The sequence below is a fragment of the Lepisosteus platostomus genome, chromosome 7, assembly GCF_059453375.1.
Source record: "Lepisosteus platostomus isolate fLepPlt1 chromosome 7, fLepPlt1.hap1, whole genome shotgun sequence".
Taxonomy (NCBI): domain Eukaryota; kingdom Metazoa; phylum Chordata; class Actinopteri; order Semionotiformes; family Lepisosteidae; genus Lepisosteus; species Lepisosteus platostomus.
Genome location: NC_142617.1, coordinates 12845259 through 12864029, shown reverse-complemented (window position 1 = coordinate 12864029; position 18771 = coordinate 12845259). Strand labels below are relative to the sequence as shown.

Below are 18771 nucleotides of genomic sequence, written 5' to 3'. Positions count from 1 at the left end.
TGTAGCTTCGGAGATATAATTCAGTACTGAGAGAAGTTTTAAAAATGTGCTGCACTGTATTTCGTAACTATCTTTCAGAAGTATTAAACATACACTGATAATGTTGGGGTTAAATCGTTACTTTATTTACTCAAGGGCTTATTTACTGGATTCAAACAGGATCTTATTCCGGCTGTCCCGGGTAACACCTTTCGAGAAACGTGGAAATGCATCAGGGAAGTTAAGAAAGGAGACCAAAGGTGTTTTAACGTTATTTCCGCTGTTTTCCTACTGAAATGTTACGATGACCCACAGGTGCGAGGAACGCGGTTGCTGATTCTCTAAGCGATAGAAACGGTTTCTATAAAAATCTTTTCAGCAAAATGTTTACAAGATGACATTTCAAGGACTGTGGTGTTTCCGATTCGTTAACAAACAACGGTAAGGCTTCAATGTTACACTTACGTATGGTAATGTTTTAAGTCATTTCAAAATTCACAATAATGCGTTTTGAGGTTTTATGTTGAAACTTAAGTTTGTGTTGTGCGCATTAGGTTAGCAAATCGCGGAGTTTGAGAAAGTTTTGCGAATAAGGTTAGGGAATGACTACGTTATTACATTCAAAGCAAACATTCAGATTTTGTTAGGCTAGTAATGTTTTTATTATTAGAGATAATAACGCTGTTCTAATAAGCATTTTGTGTTTGTTTTCCTTGGTATGTTTATTATTTTTAAATAACTCAGTTCTGCTGGCATATCTCGTTGTAACTGTTACTTTGTCTTGATGTTGGTAGTAGAACAATTGTAACACTAGCAAAGGTACTCAAGCATCATGAGTGTTTAATTATTTAATTTAAGCGGTACTAGTCAAACAGCTAGTGCAATAAATACTAACATGAATTTTCATTAAGTCCAAATTATATTTCTTCTTTATTAGGATTTTAAAACTAGAACTCTGCTATGATTTACCTAAATAACAGAATACACAGAAGTTACTATCTTTGCTTGCATTTGATCACATCAGGCTGAAAATGAAAGCGCTGATCTTCCCCCGCTGTGTTCCGCTGCTGTACCTTGTGCTCTTTGTGGTGAGTCATCGCTTTCTCTCAAGAGGGCTTTTTACATTTTTAAATATGATATTATAAAATGGCATTATTTATTAGATATTAAATACTTCATTTTAAAGAATCTCTAGTCGGAATTGTGCTCACGGTAAGCAGTCTTCAGTCAAAACTTGTATCAGAAATGTAGGGCCTTGTTAAAGTTTGGCAAGTATAACTTTGTAAGGAGGTTGTGAAATATTTTAACATTTATTATTATTTTTATTGGGGACACAATGCTTTTCTTGCTATTGTACATTTTAAATTAATTCAACTCAGAAAAGCGATTTGGGACCACCTAGTTGGGGTGTTTTAGGATGCAACTCTTTTAAGGTTGCTTTCTAGTCTTGTACTGATTTCTTAATTAAAGCCAAGACTTTTCAGCAATATAGAAGCTCATTTTAACTGTTGCAAAAATGAACATTTAAGGTTATCAATAAAAGATAAGCAGGTTTTGTACAGCATATGTAATTTAAAGGTAACATTAAGCAAATTAGTATACAATTTCAATTAAAGATTTTAGTTATGTAACTACAATATTTTTCAATATTGCTTTTAAAAACTGAGGATACTGGAGGAAGAGCTTGGAAAATTTTTGGTCATGTTAAAAAAAACGAGCAGCTGAAATCCTGACTAAATAGATCCATCTTGTGCTACGTATTGTTTTGTCCTCTTGCAGCTCCTTCCCTGTGGCGCAGACTCACTACAGCCCACAGACGAGGTGGTGTTTTTGAACCCACCGGAGGAGCCGGTGTCTGGATATTCCCTGCAGGTCCTGTACTCCTGCTCCCACACCGCTGTCGTTCACCTGGAGGCCTTGGCTTCATCGGAATCTCGAGACGTGCTGAGCGTTTTCCACAGGCGCTGGAGCTGCCGGCCAGGCCCATCCCAGATCCGCGTCCTGAGTTTGGACCTCCCAGACTGGCTGGTTTACCGTGCCGACTGGAAGATCCGGGGCTCGGCGTGGGTGCTGAGCGTCATGCTTAGGGTCTGGGTCACCGCGGACAGCATCCCTGGGTCGTACCAAAACGCAGCCGCCAGGGCTCTCGTCGTGCTGCACCCAGTGGCCCCCTTTGTTCGGCCCATGAAAGTCCACCAGCTGTGCCCCCGCTGGGATGTGGAGCTGCTCTGGAAGATCAGCAAAGATGATATCCCACAATGCCAGGCTGAAGAAGGTGAGCAGAACGGACAAGGCAACTGTGTTCTGATGGTTTGTGTTTAAACAGTATAGAAGTAAACCATGCAGTCGGTTGTCTTCTTTTACGCACCTGATATTTTCTGTTATATTGTCTAAGAATCCATGAACAAAAGTTGCAGAAGAACATCTGCAAAGCTGATAATCCAGTTCTCAAAGATACCTGAGAGTGGAAATCAAAAGGAAAAATTACAGTAAACCCCTGGTTTAACAGATTAATAGGGGGAAAGGAGTGTGCATTATTGCTGAATGTGTGAAATCTTGAATTATGTTTTTTCAGCCCATAAACACAGTTATATGAGAAATATATATTGTTACAAATGGAGCAAATATTAAGAATTGACCAAGTGGATTTTTCAATAAGTGAATTAAATAATCATGACCCCTAACTTGTAAATGAGTTTTAAGAATATACCTGAGTGGTTGGTATGATTTGAGGCACATGAGTTTTTTGGTCTCTGGCACAACTTTGGTGAAAAGAGTAATAATTCAGGCATACCGCGTTAAACAAATATGTATTTCAAACTCGTATCACCCATAAAAGCCAGAATAAGATAAAACTGCCTACTAAACAAAATAGAATACAACCTGCAGTTGTACGGTATTTAACCTGCGGTTAAATCTCTTTCTCTGCAAACCTGAATGTCACAAACTAAACTGGAACCTATCTCCCTATTCCAAAATGCACCTACTAATCAGGAGAGGCTGTTTTAACTGAAGGATTCTTCACTCAGGAAATTAGTTCCCTAAAAACACAGAATAGCAAGCTCTCTTAGCAAGGTTCAAATTGATATCCTTGAATTTTAAAGCTACTGTATGTAGCATTTATTTTACCTTGTTTTATGATTTGCGCATTTCCAGTAATTTCCAGGAAAGTCTGGTATTTCTGATTTTACAGACAAAATTCCCCCTTAGCAGATTTTGTCCGTTAAATCTGAAGTCCATTAAACCAAGGGTTTGTTGCATATTGGTCTTAACCTTCAATTTGTTTGAAAAATTTTTCTTTTTTTTGAGAAACTAATTATCTTAAAGTTACTTTGGTGCCAATTTCAGATACCAGGGATTTGTAACTAAGCCTCTAAACAGCACTGTGCCATACCTAACCCACAATATCTTCCTTCCACCAAGAGGTCAGCCATTTCCTGACTTTTGTGTACGCTTCTACGGGAGAGAACTTTGGCATCATCAGGACATTGAAGCGCTACAGCAGCAAAGTCCTGGAGCGCTTGAGGCAGCAGTCCATCTCCTTTCCATGGTAAATCAGAGCACACTACTCTGTGTATCTGTAACAGATGTGTTGAACAGGGATGGGGTTATAGATTAGACAAAACCACTTTCCCTTTTCAGAGAAGGAAGAATGGGACTAACCCCACCCACATTTTGAAACCCAAAAAATAAAATGTCAGCAGTTCCGTATTGCACAGTTTCCTTGAGAAACTTGCAGAATGTCTTAACCTCAGCCCTAAGGAGCAGAACTGAAACCAAGGCAGTGTGTGAGGAGTCTCTGATGCTCATGTGAATCACTCGATAATCTCTGGGTAAATGTGCTTCCATTCCAGCATATTGCTTTTGCTTTTCGCTTTTTCCTGACGAATAAGCATTTCTGTCTCTATACATAGACTGTGTTCATCGCACTTAGAGAAGAGGTGCCAATACCAATTTAACAGAACACTTTGGTTGCTTCCTAGCTTGTGTCAGTCTAATAGTGAATTGTCCAGGGAATTGTGGCTCTTGTGTTAACTGCGTGGTAAATTGCTAGTGGGATTGTGGCTCTTGTGTTAATCTTGTGGTGAACCACCAGTGGAACTGTGGCTCATATTCTCTTCTGGTTTACAGGTGTGTGTTCTCCATCTGGATCTACATGACCCAGCCATGCAAACAGCATTTCTGTGGACTTTTACACCATGTGGATGCCAACAGCAACTATGCCAGCCCTGTAATTTTCATCACTGATGCAGGTTAATCTCTCCATTGCTCTGTTCTCTTCTACTGCTTAGCTGTGAGCAGAAAGTTGGGAAAGTAACATCTCCTCAGTATGGCTGACCCTATTTCCTTTAAACTGTGTCAGATTTTATGGTCAAATGATTTTGATTTGTCAACATTTGTACAATACCAGATATTCTTTATATTTCTAGAGTAGATGGGGATTGTGAGGATTATGTTAAATAAATAGTCATTCTAAGTGGGACTTTATTTCTACTATATAGTCCTCTGCTACAACTTGATCTCAAGTCTTTTCAATGTAAGTGTGTAATCCAAGTCACTTGGAGTACTTGATTTTACTTGCAATATCCCATGGTCATCATTCCAGCAACATTGAAATCTTTCCCAGAAAAATAATTTGTGCTCCAAAAGCTTAAATGCATGTTTGTTTGTAAGAATAATTTGCCATTGCACCACTTTTGTGGTAGTTTTGAGTATTGTCCTCTGGAATATTATATGATTGTAGAACAATAGAGAACCACACATTAAGATACTTTTAATGTCCTAAAGTTATCAACAAATACCTTCAAACCTGTCTGTATGTCCCATGCTGTATAGTTTGCAGGCTTGTACTGATCTGTGTAAATACATGGATTTCTTGTCCTGGCAGGACTAATTCATGTCCAGTTACACGGGAAGTCTGAGAAGGCAACTGCTTTCCTCAGTACCTTCCGCGTGCCTCGAAACCAGTGGTGTCGTATTGTCACGGAGCTTAAAGGCAATGAGGTAAGTCCTCATACGTGGTGGCAGTCTGTCAAGACTCCTGTAATTTGGAAGAAAAAAGAGAGTGTAGAAGAAACAGCATGCAATACCATTTAATATCCATTCCCACTGCAGACATACAACAAATAATGAATATTATCCTTAAGAAACTATTGCATCTAGATTTTTTTTTCACTCAACCTCATTTACAGAATGTGCTTGAATTTCAGGAGCATTCAAATTTTTTGTTTAGATCTGAACTTTCTAATTCTTTCTCATTTAGGTCACGCTAAGAATGAAGTGCAGCAATGAGCCACAGTACGCTGTGCATATCACATCTTACACGTAAGAAAAAGCACGTGATGAAACATTTGAAAAGACGCTCTGTAGAGGTTTGACACTTGAATGTATCCAAATATTAGCAGTGGTTAAACAATTGGCCTTGGGAACTGTGAAACAATATAGACCCATACACAATTTGATATTTTTCTGTCACGAAAGAAAATATTTAGAGTACTAATTTTGTTAATAGAGGAAGGGTCACAAATTGCTTACATTACAAATGTGTTTTGTTCGTGGGCTCTGTCATTTTAAATGTTTTCATGGTAGGATAGCGCAAAGCTGTGTTACAGCAGAAAGTTGGACTTTCAGGTGCTGTGCATCAGTGTAAGAAAGTGTCTGGAGAGTGGCAATGTGGTGTATTTGGCAGGTCCATGGATGTTATTCTGTTGGATGACACGGATGGCTTTTTTGTTTTGGGAGGAGGGCAGTTTGTCAGAGGTATTGAGGGCTTCTATGGCCCGGCTGTTTACTACCGCAACAGACTTCCATCAATCAGTGAGGTGAGCAGCACTGTCCTGTTTTGTGAGTCCACAAAATATGGCTCTAAAAATTCTATTTATTAAATTTTACAGCCAGCTTGTTAGTAATGGGTGACTCTCTCCTGGTAGCTTTCCTGATAACCTGGAAAAGAGCTAAAAACATAGGTGTTTATATGCTGCATGTTTGTATTAAGATACTCTTGTTGTCAGTTTAGAATATTTGGATTATCCTGCATTAGGGCTCTACAGACATTCTCTAACGCAAGTTGTGGTAGGCTAAATCATTGTCATCTAACTAGACATCTTCTATTGCATGTGGAAAACCCTTTTAAAGATGTGAGGGGTCAATTTCACTAATGCTTTGAATTCAGATTCAAGCTGCATATGTAAATCGTACTGTATACAGTCAGCATATCCAGTTATATAATGATATAAGACCACAGTAGGATGAAAGCAGCTTCTCTTTCTCAGTTCTCTTTTTTTTCCCTCTGTGCCAAGCTGCCCAACACCAGTCTTCCCGACCCTATCAAGTCTGTCAATTTGACGGGATGGTTCAACTCCTGTTGGCAGTTTAAACAGCAGCTCCTTCTCAGGATGAATATTCGCAGAGTGAGATCCCAACTGGAGCAACAGTCTGGTAAGGTCCCCTGAGACTCATGTCATAGAAGGGATTGAACTGACATTGCCAAAATGAATATGCTCAAAGTCCAGTATATGTTGCATTATATTCTATTATAACACTGTCACAAGAAGCACATGCACCATTTTGAATTATTAGTGATCTAGGATTAACGTAATATTTAAAATACATTAGAAATAAACCCATATATCCTCAGAGTGGTGGCAAAAGTTTGAAGCAAGTACAGTACCTCAAAAAACAGAGACAATATTTGTCTCCTGCATTTTTGACTGTCCAGATGCCTTTAAGAACTACTGTGTTGAGAGACTGTTCTGATTATTATGTTACAGTGAATGTCATATAATATATAACTGGTGTTAGTGGGGAAAAAGTGGCACGAACGCTATTTAAAAAATGTGGTGTGGTCGAACTTAACAAATTATTGCATTCAGAATATCAGTTCAGAGATTCAATCAGAAATGAAATGGAAATTTTACTGAGTGGGGAAAAATGCCTAACCCCGAATATGAGTGTGGTTAACACAATAAGTAGGACATTAGTTTAATTAATACGCAAAGTGATTTGTAACAAAAGCAGTGGCTGTCTCTGTGTGTTTCAGATGATTGTGTGGATGTGTACAGCATCTGGATTTACAGAGAAGAGAGAGCAGTTGCAATGTCACAGTGTTTCCACTGGGAGGGGCCTGTTCCCAAACACCAGCGCCTCGCCACACGACTCATAGAGACACTAGCAGCTGGGATTGGTAGTCCTCTCTCTTTCTAGCTGGCATTCTTGACTTCTTTATGTATTCCTGGCACAAGAATATCTGCTTTTTGTCATTTGTACAGCAATGAGGTGAATTTGAACATGGAACCACTAACTTAATTTGTTGTTAGTTTGCTTAGTTTAGCCTGTGGCATACAAAAGCACATATGTATATGTGCATTGATCTTAAAAAAAAAAAGACTTTGCAGCTACTGTAATTTGCTGCATTTTTTTTAAGCTTACATCAGAGTATTATAGTCTTGTCTTAATAAAGCACAGACAAGTGAGAATTATTTCATACATGCAAATACATGATACAAGTAAAACTGTTCCCCAGATATCCATTTCTGGCCACTACAAGTGTACCAGAAATGTGTTTGTTTTTTTAGTCAGGGAAACGCCTAGAATTCTTGGGTTTCAAAACCAGCTTTTCTGAGGTTTCTCCTTAAGCCTGAAATTCATTAATCAATCCAACATCGAATACGCTGGAGACCATTGTATTATTGTGATATTCTGTTAAGCGAAGTATGTGGTTTCTACTGAAAATTAAATCAAGAGATCCTTGCTTAACCTCATTGAGGCCTGTAGATGCTTGGAATGCATTGATGAATTGGTTTTAAATTTCAAAATATCTTAACATTGAAATGTGAAATACTGAAAAAATACATAATGCAAAACAAAATGGGGGGGAATGACTTCTGGCAACATATCACTCTCTACTGTTGTATCACTCTGTCTGTCAGTTCTTTGGAAAGACAAGCTGAGGATTGTGGGAAGGGCCTTGTACTCGCAGGCGCTCCGAAGACTGACTCGGGAGGGAGGAGCAGAAAGAATCAGGGTGTTAATGCCCCTCCTTCTCCAAGCTGGTTGCCTAGGTGACAACAGGGCCCTCTTCCTGGGGTCAGTGTTGTATCACACAGGCCTGGGTATTGAAAAAAAGCCTAGCAAGGTAATGCAGAATGCATGCAGAACTTTGATGATTGTAATTGTACAGGGAAGAGCTTTGCTTGTGATCTAGCGTGTGTTTTTAATTCATTCTGTGCGCACATAATGTACTGAAAACTTCCCATCATCTTCTTTTCATGTGAAATTCACAGGGCAACAAATGTATACCTAAGGAGCCACAAAAAGCAGGTTTTATAACTGACCCTGTTATCAGCAATTTCTAATCACTTGGAATATTTCTGATTTGCCTACTTTAGCAGGTGGCTTTTGTTATTAAGTACTTAATAACTTAAATTACTTAATTAATATCTGTATCGTAACATCTGTAATGAAAATACCAGCACTCAGCAGCTCTACAGGACCACAGCTGGCTAATCCTCACTTACTGGAAATTGATGGGACTCAAGTGGTCCACGTCAATACAAGAGGCCTCTGTCCGAACCTTCTGCACAAGTGTGTCATTTCTCAGTTTTTATCAACTCTTCATTTTAGGCTCTATGAACATAACCATTTAAAGTCTGTTTATAGAATCATTTAATTTCATAGTATGTGATGAGAAAAGTTGTCACATCACTGTTAGATGTGAATTTGTTGTCCACTGAAGTATCTTTCAACATTTAAAATTCTTGTCTTTCATTATTGTATACTGTGTGTAAGGTATATTTCACACATTAAGGAGGCTAACTAGATGTTTTATGATGGAAATATAAGGTCTTGTATTTTATTATGGTAAAGTTACAGATGTACGCACAAAATCAGTTTACAGGCTATGACACTCAATGCATTTGTTTCTGGTGGATTTAAAAATAGCAACATGTTGACATTTTGGTTTCTTTTCCCTAAGGGATGGGCTGAAAAACACCCTTCAGGTCATGAGCTCCATGCTTACGCTGTAGGGGATTTAAAAGTACATTTGTTCCTAAATATCCAGTCTGAATCAAGGGAAACCCAAGACTGAATATCAAAAGACTTAATGACAGGAGATCATGTTTATCCCAACTAGTTTTCAGTGAACTTTGTAAGCCTTGAAGGCCTCACAAAGGTGGCCGGGTGTCGTAGCTTGTTTGAGTATTGCTGAGCTTGTCGAGAGTATTTCTCTTTTTTTCCACTGGGTAAAAGACCGATGCTGCATCCTCTTCCACTTCTTTGTGCCTCAAACCGAACCATATCATGTGCTGTAAACTGATGTACCACTTGGGGTTTTTCACACTTCACCAACATATTAAAAAAACATTTTTAGAAGTAGTTTGTCACTGTTTTTGTTTGTTTTGTTTGAGTCATTGTATCATTTTATAGATATACACCGTAATGTGTTTCTCTCCCAGGCTTTACTGCTGTCTCTTCTGGCAGCTCAGCAGGACTGGAGGCTTGCTTTGCTGCGACTTGGACACCTACACCACACAGGAGAGCCTGGCTTTCCCCTGGACCTGGCACTGGCATATGCCTACTACTCCAATATAGCAGCACAGACCTCCTCTGACCAACAGGACCCCTCCCCCAAGCAGGTGAGATGATAAGGCTCTTTTTCTAGTGGAATAACAGTAAATCTGCAAAACACCACCCAACAACCTATAACCTGCCTCTTTTTAATACTTAAAAGCTAAAGAATCAATCCAGATGCACTTTTTCCAATGTGCTTTTTGGGAAAAAGCATTTTAGTCAATTAACCTTTCCTTTCTGCTTAAAAAAAAAATTAAAAGAAGGAAATGTTTTTACTAACGGCTTTTACCATGACAATTTCAAATAATTCTCATGAGTTTCTCACATTTGAGCTTCAGTATGTAGAGGGGGATGACTATTCTCTTTAAATTCTTTGTAGGTGTTTGTGGAGTCGGTTTTCCTGAATGAAGAAGATGTTTTGAAGCTGCAGACGCACGAGAACGATGACCTTTTCTTCTGGCTCAAATTTCAGGCACAGAATGGGGTAGTAGATGCCCAGGTACCACCTGTACTAGCTTCATCTCCTTCTACATTTGCTGCTCCGAAATGAATAATAATAATGTGAGATAAATTGTCCAGTTAATGACAACATACCACTTAAGTCAACTCCTAAAAGTAAATGTATACATTGTGTTTTCAGACCTATATAAACAGTTTTGCGGCCAGTTAATAAATTTGATCTTAAATTAAAACAAGGAATGCATTCACACTGAAATAGTCATCCTTAAACTGTCAACCAACCGCTGTCACAGCTAATCAGAATTCTAAAGTGATTTCATTCAAAGGAAAGATGCAGTCCTCCTATTTTTCTCCCCGTCATTGAACTGTCAAAACCTAAAAGACTAAAATGACATAATGACTACAATTTAAAGCATGTAAAAATTATGATTTAGTTAGTTTTGCTGAAAATACAACAAAAAAATATCCAGTAAATACACTAATGAGTTCTCAGAGTGGGTGGAGTAATACAGTTATACATTTGCCCCTGGAGGACCACAGAATTTCCAAAAAGCTGGTTTTACTGAGTATTTTTTGTCTGCCAACGTGTGCTGTTTAATTATTATTTAACGTTTGTTATTCCTGCAGCAAGCACTTGGTCGGATGCTATTTTGGGGTCAGCAGGGGGTGTCCCCTGATCTGCGCGCAGCAGTGAAATACTACGAGAGGGGTGCCATAAAGCTGGAAGACCCTGTATCCATGTATGACTATGCCATAGTCTTGCTCAAGGTCAGGACGTGCAAGCTCAACCATTGGATTTCTGTAGTGTCGTCCAATGTTGCATGCAAAATGTTTCAAGGTAGTGAAAAGTGCAGCTAATCTGAGTTGTGAATTGATAGTGTTACGTGCTCAGTCGTGCTGAATGATGATGTCACAGCCCCTGTCAAACCTCTGTTGAGTCCCATTACAACAGTCATTGTAGAGTCAGCTGTTCGTAAATTAAAATATTGGATTTAACTTGCAAATATTGCACTACATCTAACAGAATTGTATCATTAATTGAGGTGCGTTGGATATGTATGCCAATATAGAAAAGTCAATATGACTGATATTGCTAATATCTTTGCAGGGACAAGGAGTAGAGCAGGATATTCCGAAGGCAGTAAAATTCCTAAAGAAAGCAGCTCAGGAGGTAAACTGATGTCCAACTCCGTTTAAACTTCTTTCTACAATTCATATCGGAGCTACATTTTTTTAAAACTGTAAAAAACATTGTCTAACAAATCAGATTGTAAGTTTAGAGGTTGAATTATAATTACAGTATACTTTTAATTTTGGTCTTTGTTTAAATTTAATCCTTAACCAAACTCTGAACTGCCTTGGGAGAACCTTTAAAGCCCATGCAGTGGTCACTTCTCGCTGAGCAGTAGATGCACAGCTATAATGACCTTGCTGTGGAAAAAAAAATAACATCAGAGACTTCAGATGAGTAGTTTGCAAAAACTCACACAAGAATGGCCATTTGTATTTGTAAGGTTTTCCACACACACTGTAAATAAAAGGCAACTAACTGTTAACGGGTTTCTCTGTTGGTTCTATGATTCTAACACCACCACAAGACCATCCAGTGAACATTTGTCTCTTCTCAGGATTTTGTTCCAGCAATCAATGCCCTGGGCTGGTACTATGAGCAATATGAGCAGAACTACAAGCAGGCGGTGGAACTGTGGGAGAGAGCAGACTCCATGGGAAGCCCAGAGGCTGCTCTTAACCTAGGGGTCTTGCATTCCCAGGGCCTGTATCCTGGGAAGCCCATCGACCAGGTACATCTGGATCACAGCCATTAGTATCCGAATCGGTGAAGATGCCACAAAAGCACCTTCCTAATTTGTCGGTTTCTAAATCCCATTGAATTTGAGAGCTGTGAATATTCTAAAATTGAAAATGTGTACATGTTAACACCTCACCTTTTGACCTGGGTGTATTAACAACACGGCTGCGTATTGCAGGCCTCCGTGGGAGGGGATTTTGAGAAAATATTCCAAATGGGTGTGTGAAAAAAACTGACAGCATTGAAACAATCATTTGTTATTATCTGACTGGAAATCATTTCTGTGCCAAGGTTACGGGAAAGATTACAATCCAGGTTTTATTTGGAAATGATGTTCTAACAGTGTTTATTGGATGTAGATTACAGAGTTATGAACATCTGTGAGTTCGCCTTGATTCTGTACCATTTTCCAGTTTAAAGCTTACACCTGTTACCTGAGGTCAGCCCAGAGGGGACACATAGACGGAGCGATCCAGTTGGCTCAGGTGTGGATGCAAGGCATTCCTGGTCGGGTGAGCCGGGTGCCTTTGGATGCAGTGCGGTAAGAATATTCCCAGCGAACGGCAAGCTTTCCGGAGCTTTCCGGAGGTACCGTACTGACATTTATTTTTGCATGACGTACAGAGCATACGATGTCGGACAAACAAGGAGTGACTGAAACCGAAAAGATGATCTGTCCTGCACTAGTTTATTACAAAACAAGAAAATGCGGACACAATTGCTTTTTCTTGCCTTAAAAATGAGTGTGATTAGTCCACGTTTCCTTTTTTTTAGTATGAGAGCTTCTTTTATTTGAGTTTTATGCATTGGTTGTGTTTTTCAAATGCAAATAAAATATTAATCTTACATGCATAAGGTGTTAAATAATACTGAGCAGTCCTAACTTGTCTTCAGTCCTGCTTTACATACCAAGTCATATCCTTCCCTCAGCTTCCATGAACCCTGAATGGACACCTTTACAGTTCAGCCGGGTTTTCAAGATGCTTTTTGTATTCTATATGGTTACAAAATTATTTTTAAAATTATTTAGGTGGATAATCAGTTTGAATAATATTAGATTAACAATTTCAGGCTGAACTATAGCATTCCACATTTTTGGCATCTGTGTTAATTTTATAGTGAACCCCTTCCCTTGAAATGTAACTAGGAGTCAATGCCTCTTCACTTTATCTCAGTTTAGCAATTCAACTTATTCATTGCCTCTGGGTATAGGGTGCCATTTTATCATTGATTATCTTCATTATTTTAAATGATCATAAGCATGATTATTGTGAACTATAGTATATATTGTACATCACTGTTCTGTTGACGTTTGTTGGGATGTATTGTTTGACAAATGCCAACCATATCCTAGTGTACATCTATTAGTAAACCACAGGACTGAAATGTAACTTAATCAAACAAGCTTGGGGATTAATGATCTGCTTGAAGGGTTGAGGAGGCTAACCACTCTGAGGCCGAGATGACATGTGAAAAGCTTGTTTTGTAATTAGAGCTTTAGCATTTTTAACTTGCAATGGGATCAAGGCAAATGTCGCATGATGACAAACTGACACACAAGATGCCATATTTTGTACACGGTGAATGGTAGCAGCAGTGCTTATGCATTATTGGTTACTTTAGATGGGCCAAATGGGCTTCAGAGCAGAATGGTTACCTGGGAGCTGTCCTCAGGAAGGCATTGGGCGCATATCTTCGTCAGGACTGGTAATTTAATCTCTTCTTATTCTGGACATTTATATTCAATCACAATTCAGATAATCCAGTATGCTTCCGTGACTCTAAACTACCCTAACGAAGATTCCTGAGTAATTCTATTTTACCCGATATTCTGTATTAAACAGAATTTGGATTTAATTGAACCTAGTTGGAATCATTGACTCCACAGCATGGAAAAACTGAAAATATTAGGTCAATTCCTGAGGCGTTGACTGTTGGAATCCAACCGTCTATGTGACTGAGCACGCGTACTCCAAGGCCTACTCAGAAAGGAAAAGAAGAGAAGAACGGTCGTCACCAATCACTGATGCTGAAAGCTGGTGTTTGGATTACTAAGGAACGAGAGGTTAAGCCTGCGCGCCCTTTGTTCTCTCACTTCCTCTTCCAGGTCAGCGGCTCTGATCCACTACCTGATGGCGGCCGAGTCCGGATTCACAGCCGCCCAGTTCAACGTGGGATATCTGTGCGAGAACAACCACGTGAGTTGCGCCTGCAAGGAATTTTCGAGTGTTTGGGTTGGGGAGCCATTCTATCCAATTTTGGTCCATGTGAATTTTAGTATGCAATTGTTAGTTTAGGTATGGATATATTAAAAGATTATTATAACCATTTATCATCCATAAATACATTTTTCTTTCATACACATTTCTGTATAGGATATGCAAGCGGTTTCAAGTGACTAAGCACCGTACTTTTTAAGAAAGCCCTGTGTTTGAGTGGACTGAATTCTAATTCCAAGGTGTTTGAACAGGGTGGCCTCCTGAGTCCTGCCTTTGTGTCAGAGTGCATGTGGAGATATTATAACCTGTCCACACAAAGTCAGGATCCTGTTCCTTACGGTAAGTAAACTGACATCACTTCAGCACTGGATCGTTTTGTTAGTCATTGGGAATCTTTTATTTTCCATTTTTTAAAAATCTGGTAATACTAAGACTCAATATTGGAGTCCACTACTTTTTAAGTAGAGAGGTTCTGTCAAAATATGGTACAAAAGAAGCAACCTTTAAGATGAAGAAGATTAAGAAAGTATACTGCTTTCAGAAGTCTTTAATGGAAAACAATCAGAATATTTTCTTTAAGTATGAAGCCTGCTTGTAATACATTGGTAGACAGTCCAGGCGGCATGTTTACACAAGATCCAAACACAAGTTCTTCTCCTTTTGACTGAGAAAATATAATTTATTTCTAATGTCCTGAGAAATTCCTAAAATTCAGTTTTAGGATTTTATTTTTTTTCCTGGATTTTCACACATTTCTGTATCTCTTGTTGCAGCTCTGATAAAAATGGGGGACTTGTTTTATGCTGGTCACAAGCTGAGGAAGAGAGATGTGGGTGCAGCTGCAGAGCTGTACAAACAGGCTGCTCTCAGGAATGATCCACAGGTATCCTCTTCTGCAGCTGAACAGATCTCTGACCTACTGGAATCACTGGGATACTGGTGGCTGGAGATAGAAATGAATATATGTAAAGGAACAAGTAATAGGTCTCTTCTATGCCGAAAAGAGAAGAAAGAAAACACAATGTTTCGGCTGTGGAGCCTTCTTCGGGTGGCTCCATTTTTCTCGCACCCGAAGAAGGCTCCACTACCGAAACATTGTTTTCTTTCTTCTCTTTTCAGCATGGAATAAACCTATTACTTGTTCTTTTGCAGCCTATGCATGCTGATGCAGGTACAGTACCCACCTGAACTATGAATATATGTATGCCAGTCTATTCATCGGAACAGCTGTAGGTGAAGGGAGTTCCAGATGATTGATTTCCAAGAACAAGATGAGATCAATTCATGCAGCTGAACTTTTCTGGTTCTAGGGAATTTTTTCGCATTGGTTGTGGAAGTCTGCAACTAGCTATCTAGCCATGCTGTCAAAGCTGATGCCCTTGTGTCTTTCAGGCTTTCAGGCTACATGGGCCTTGTTTGCAACCTTTCTTGTGTTCCATTTCTCTGTAATTCCAACCATTACCGCTTGTACCCACAAGTATGAAATGACATTGAACCCCCTGCTCCTAAGAGGAAAATTCCACACAGGCAGATACACCACCCTAGAATCGAACCCAAGATCTGAAGCTGTGAGTTGGCAGTGCTATCCAAAGTGCCACTGTGATAAAAACTTTTGGATGATTTTTAACCTGCAGCTCACAGATCCTGAAATATTCAGCTCCAATTAACATGGAAATGGGGAACATTATACATACAGTATGCCTAACTCAACATTTGATGGCTATTAAGTAAAATTAAATGTTCATAATACTGGAGCTGGATAAATAACTTTTCAATATTTTGTTAATATCTTAAATCCCTCCTTTAAAACGGCACCATAGAGTGGTTATTTTGTGATTGATTGTAAAGAACACGCACAGCAGGCATCACTTTTGTGTGGATCCTATATATTGTATGCATTGTATTCTCTTTAATTGTTTTGTGTGGAAGGATATGTATTTTATATATTACGTTTAAACCAGAGGAGAACATTATAAAAGCCTCAGGATTTGTATGTATAGTATACAGTGCTGGGAGAAGAGCTTATTGCCATAGCTGACTTGGTGTCTCTGTCCTCCCATTAGGGCTGGTACAGTTTGGGACTACTGGTGCAGGAAGGGGTGGCACTGCCAGGGCCTTTTCTGGTAGAACTGGACCTTTCGGAGTCCCACAGAGACGACAACTACACTTTGCTCACAGCCCTCTACCGCCGGCAAGTACAGACTTAAAGGGACCCACATCCGATGTTCTGATGTCCCATTTATTTAGACTGAGTTTGGTCCTGTAGGTGTTTCCTGTGCAAGACATTGAGCTTGTATCTTCTCTGACAATAGGGGCAAAACTATCTCGGTTAAAATCCCAGCCTGTAAAATGATTGTAGATTTCAATAAAATCTAAAAGCTTTATTTTTAGTTTGTACTGGTCATCTTCAATTTTGACTTGTTTCCAAGATTAAAAAAAAAACAATTTCAAAGACGGTAATACTAAACATCAAAAAGGGAGCTATTAACCAAACTTGTTCCATTTATAATTAATGGCATGTGTATTGTAAAAAGTTTGATTTGTTATCTTATAAGAAAAATACTTAATTCATGGATACTTCGGTTTGACTTGAGCAGGTCTGTACAAGCCACATTCATATTACAACTGCAATTAATTCCCCCATTTGGAATTTGTCTGGATCTGGACGTCAACACTCTAATTTATTTATCTGGTCAAAATAGTGTCCATGTCACTTTAGACACTGATACTTTAAGTATATCTATAAAAAGCTGTAAAACATGGAAGACCGACAAGTAGGAATGCAGTTGTATGTTTTTCCATTAGTTGTTTATTGTGAGTCTGTCACGCTGAAAGAATCTTTTCTGGCGGTTGTGTCCTTCCCCTACAGGTGCAGAGACCATGAGGATGATGACTCGTACCTGCCCTGCAGTCTGGCTCTCCTCAGTATCCACCTGCAGTTTCTCTGGAATCTCCACAGTGCCACTCTGCAGGTGAGTCTTGCACAGGGGTAGCAACCTGGTCACCCCACAGCCAATCCACCTCCATTTGTGTTTATTTATTAAAAGGTAATGCACTTCATTACCAGAGTTATTGGGACACCTCATTTGAACTTTTTTCGGTATTAAAACAATTTTCAAAATTGCCTCTCTGACAGAGGAGAACACTGAAGCGATCACTAAGAAGGAAGAAATGGTAACCATGACAAATTATCTTTGATATTCCAGATAAAGACTATCTCTTTATTACATTTTAACACTCCTTCCCTGTAACAAAAAAACCCTTCTGATTCTTATGTAAAACACCAGGAATAGGTATTCAGTGGTTGAGTAGAAAATTATACCATCACTAGCTTTGTGCGGGAAAAGCTCAGTGCAGCCACCTTTTTCCTTTCAGTACTTCACCACTGTTGCTTTGGCGATCATCTCCATCCTGACACTCCTCAGATTGCGGGGAGCAGTCACCTTCAATGGCCAAGCAGCCTGACCCCACTTGAACCCACAGTGTGAGGGAGGGACAGGAGACCTATGGAAACAGGAGGATAAACTTCCAAAAAACTCTGGCACTGAAAACTGCAGAGTTTGTTTCTTGGCAAGTTGAGGATAAAAAATTTCATAAGGGTGATGCCAGCCCTATTTTGGGACGAGCCATCACCCAGCTGTCTTGCTGTTCTACGGTATCAATCTTGTGTTATAAACACTGTGTCTCAGAGACTTACTGTCCGAAAACAGGAGCCTCTTTATCAGAAGCGGAGTTTTGCTAGAAGAGCTCTGGATTTGTAGTCCCTCAGTGGGTGGCGGTTTATTCACAAGCAGCTGAGCTTTTCAGGAAAATAGGAATATGAATATGACAGGAATCATATATTCAGGAATATGACACTGGAAAATAGCCTCAGACCACACAAAGGGTCTCTTTTTTGGATATTACACAGGTGGAAAGCGTACTTGTTTTGTATATTTATTCAAATGTTTTCCTGATTGTTGACTGTCCTTCTTAAATGTGTACTTTCCTAATGCTTTGTATGATTTCTTGGTTGTCTGAAACTGCAGGTTATATGTTATGCAGTAGCTTTTCACTAAAGATAAAGAAGTAACTTGTGAAGGAATGTACTCCAGTTAATCCCAGCATCAGCCTTAAGGAGTACTTTCACATTGAACATACTGTACAGCATTGAATTTTAAATTATTTGAATTTTTAAAAAGTGGACTGACTGGGGAAATGTTTGGTTTTCAAGGTTGAGGGGGTGTTGGTCTTTTCTGGGAAAAAAAGTGATGTAATTTGAGAGTATAATATATGAAATAAAGAATTGGGAAAAGTATTAAAATGTCAGAGTTGCTCAGTTAATAGGAATACTGTTTTTTTTATTACCACTGGAAGGATAAAAGTCATGCTGTTTCTGTTGCATTTCACTGGCAAACCACTCAGCAACAAACCAACTTCCTAAAGAAATGGAAAATGTTTTATGTAAAAAGCATGATTGTATATATTTTCTGAAACTGATTCGGGCTTGACTTCATGACTACCAAAAAATGTTACTGGTTCCTTTGACCAGCGAGTCTTTGATTTGCCTGCTGTTATGTAACAGATAACAAAAAAGTAATGCATGTGCTGTTCCTAAAATAATTTTCTCCAAATTGCATAGCTTTGTCTGCCAAAGGCACTCTGAAAACTAATGAACTGGTACCTTCTACCACAGTTCTCGGTCAAATAGCGAGTTGCTCATTTTGCACATTAAGTGTGAATTAATCACAGCTT

At 39.0% G+C, this 18771-nt stretch overlaps 1 protein-coding gene across 1 annotated transcript; it reads left to right on the top strand.

Annotated features, from left to right (window-relative positions):
- Positions 1-23: 23 nt before the first annotated feature.
- Positions 24-18340, top strand: LOC148658228 (protein sel-1 homolog 3). Its single transcript, XM_088639340.1, has 24 exons — positions 24-420; positions 1004-1067; positions 1759-2254; positions 3403-3529; positions 4111-4232; positions 4868-4983; positions 5243-5304; positions 5669-5801; positions 6279-6417; positions 7019-7162; positions 7908-8113; positions 9435-9614; positions 9929-10048; positions 10636-10776; positions 11117-11179; positions 11637-11810; positions 12232-12359; positions 13442-13525; positions 13926-14016; positions 14289-14376; positions 14811-14920; positions 16101-16228; positions 16907-17009; positions 17413-18340. The coding sequence occupies exons 1-24, from the start codon at positions 374-376 to the stop codon at positions 17500-17502; spliced, it is 3156 nt and encodes a 1051-aa protein (XP_088495466.1). The 5' UTR covers positions 24-373; the 3' UTR covers positions 17503-18340.
- The last annotated feature ends 431 nt before the right edge of the window (positions 18341-18771 follow it).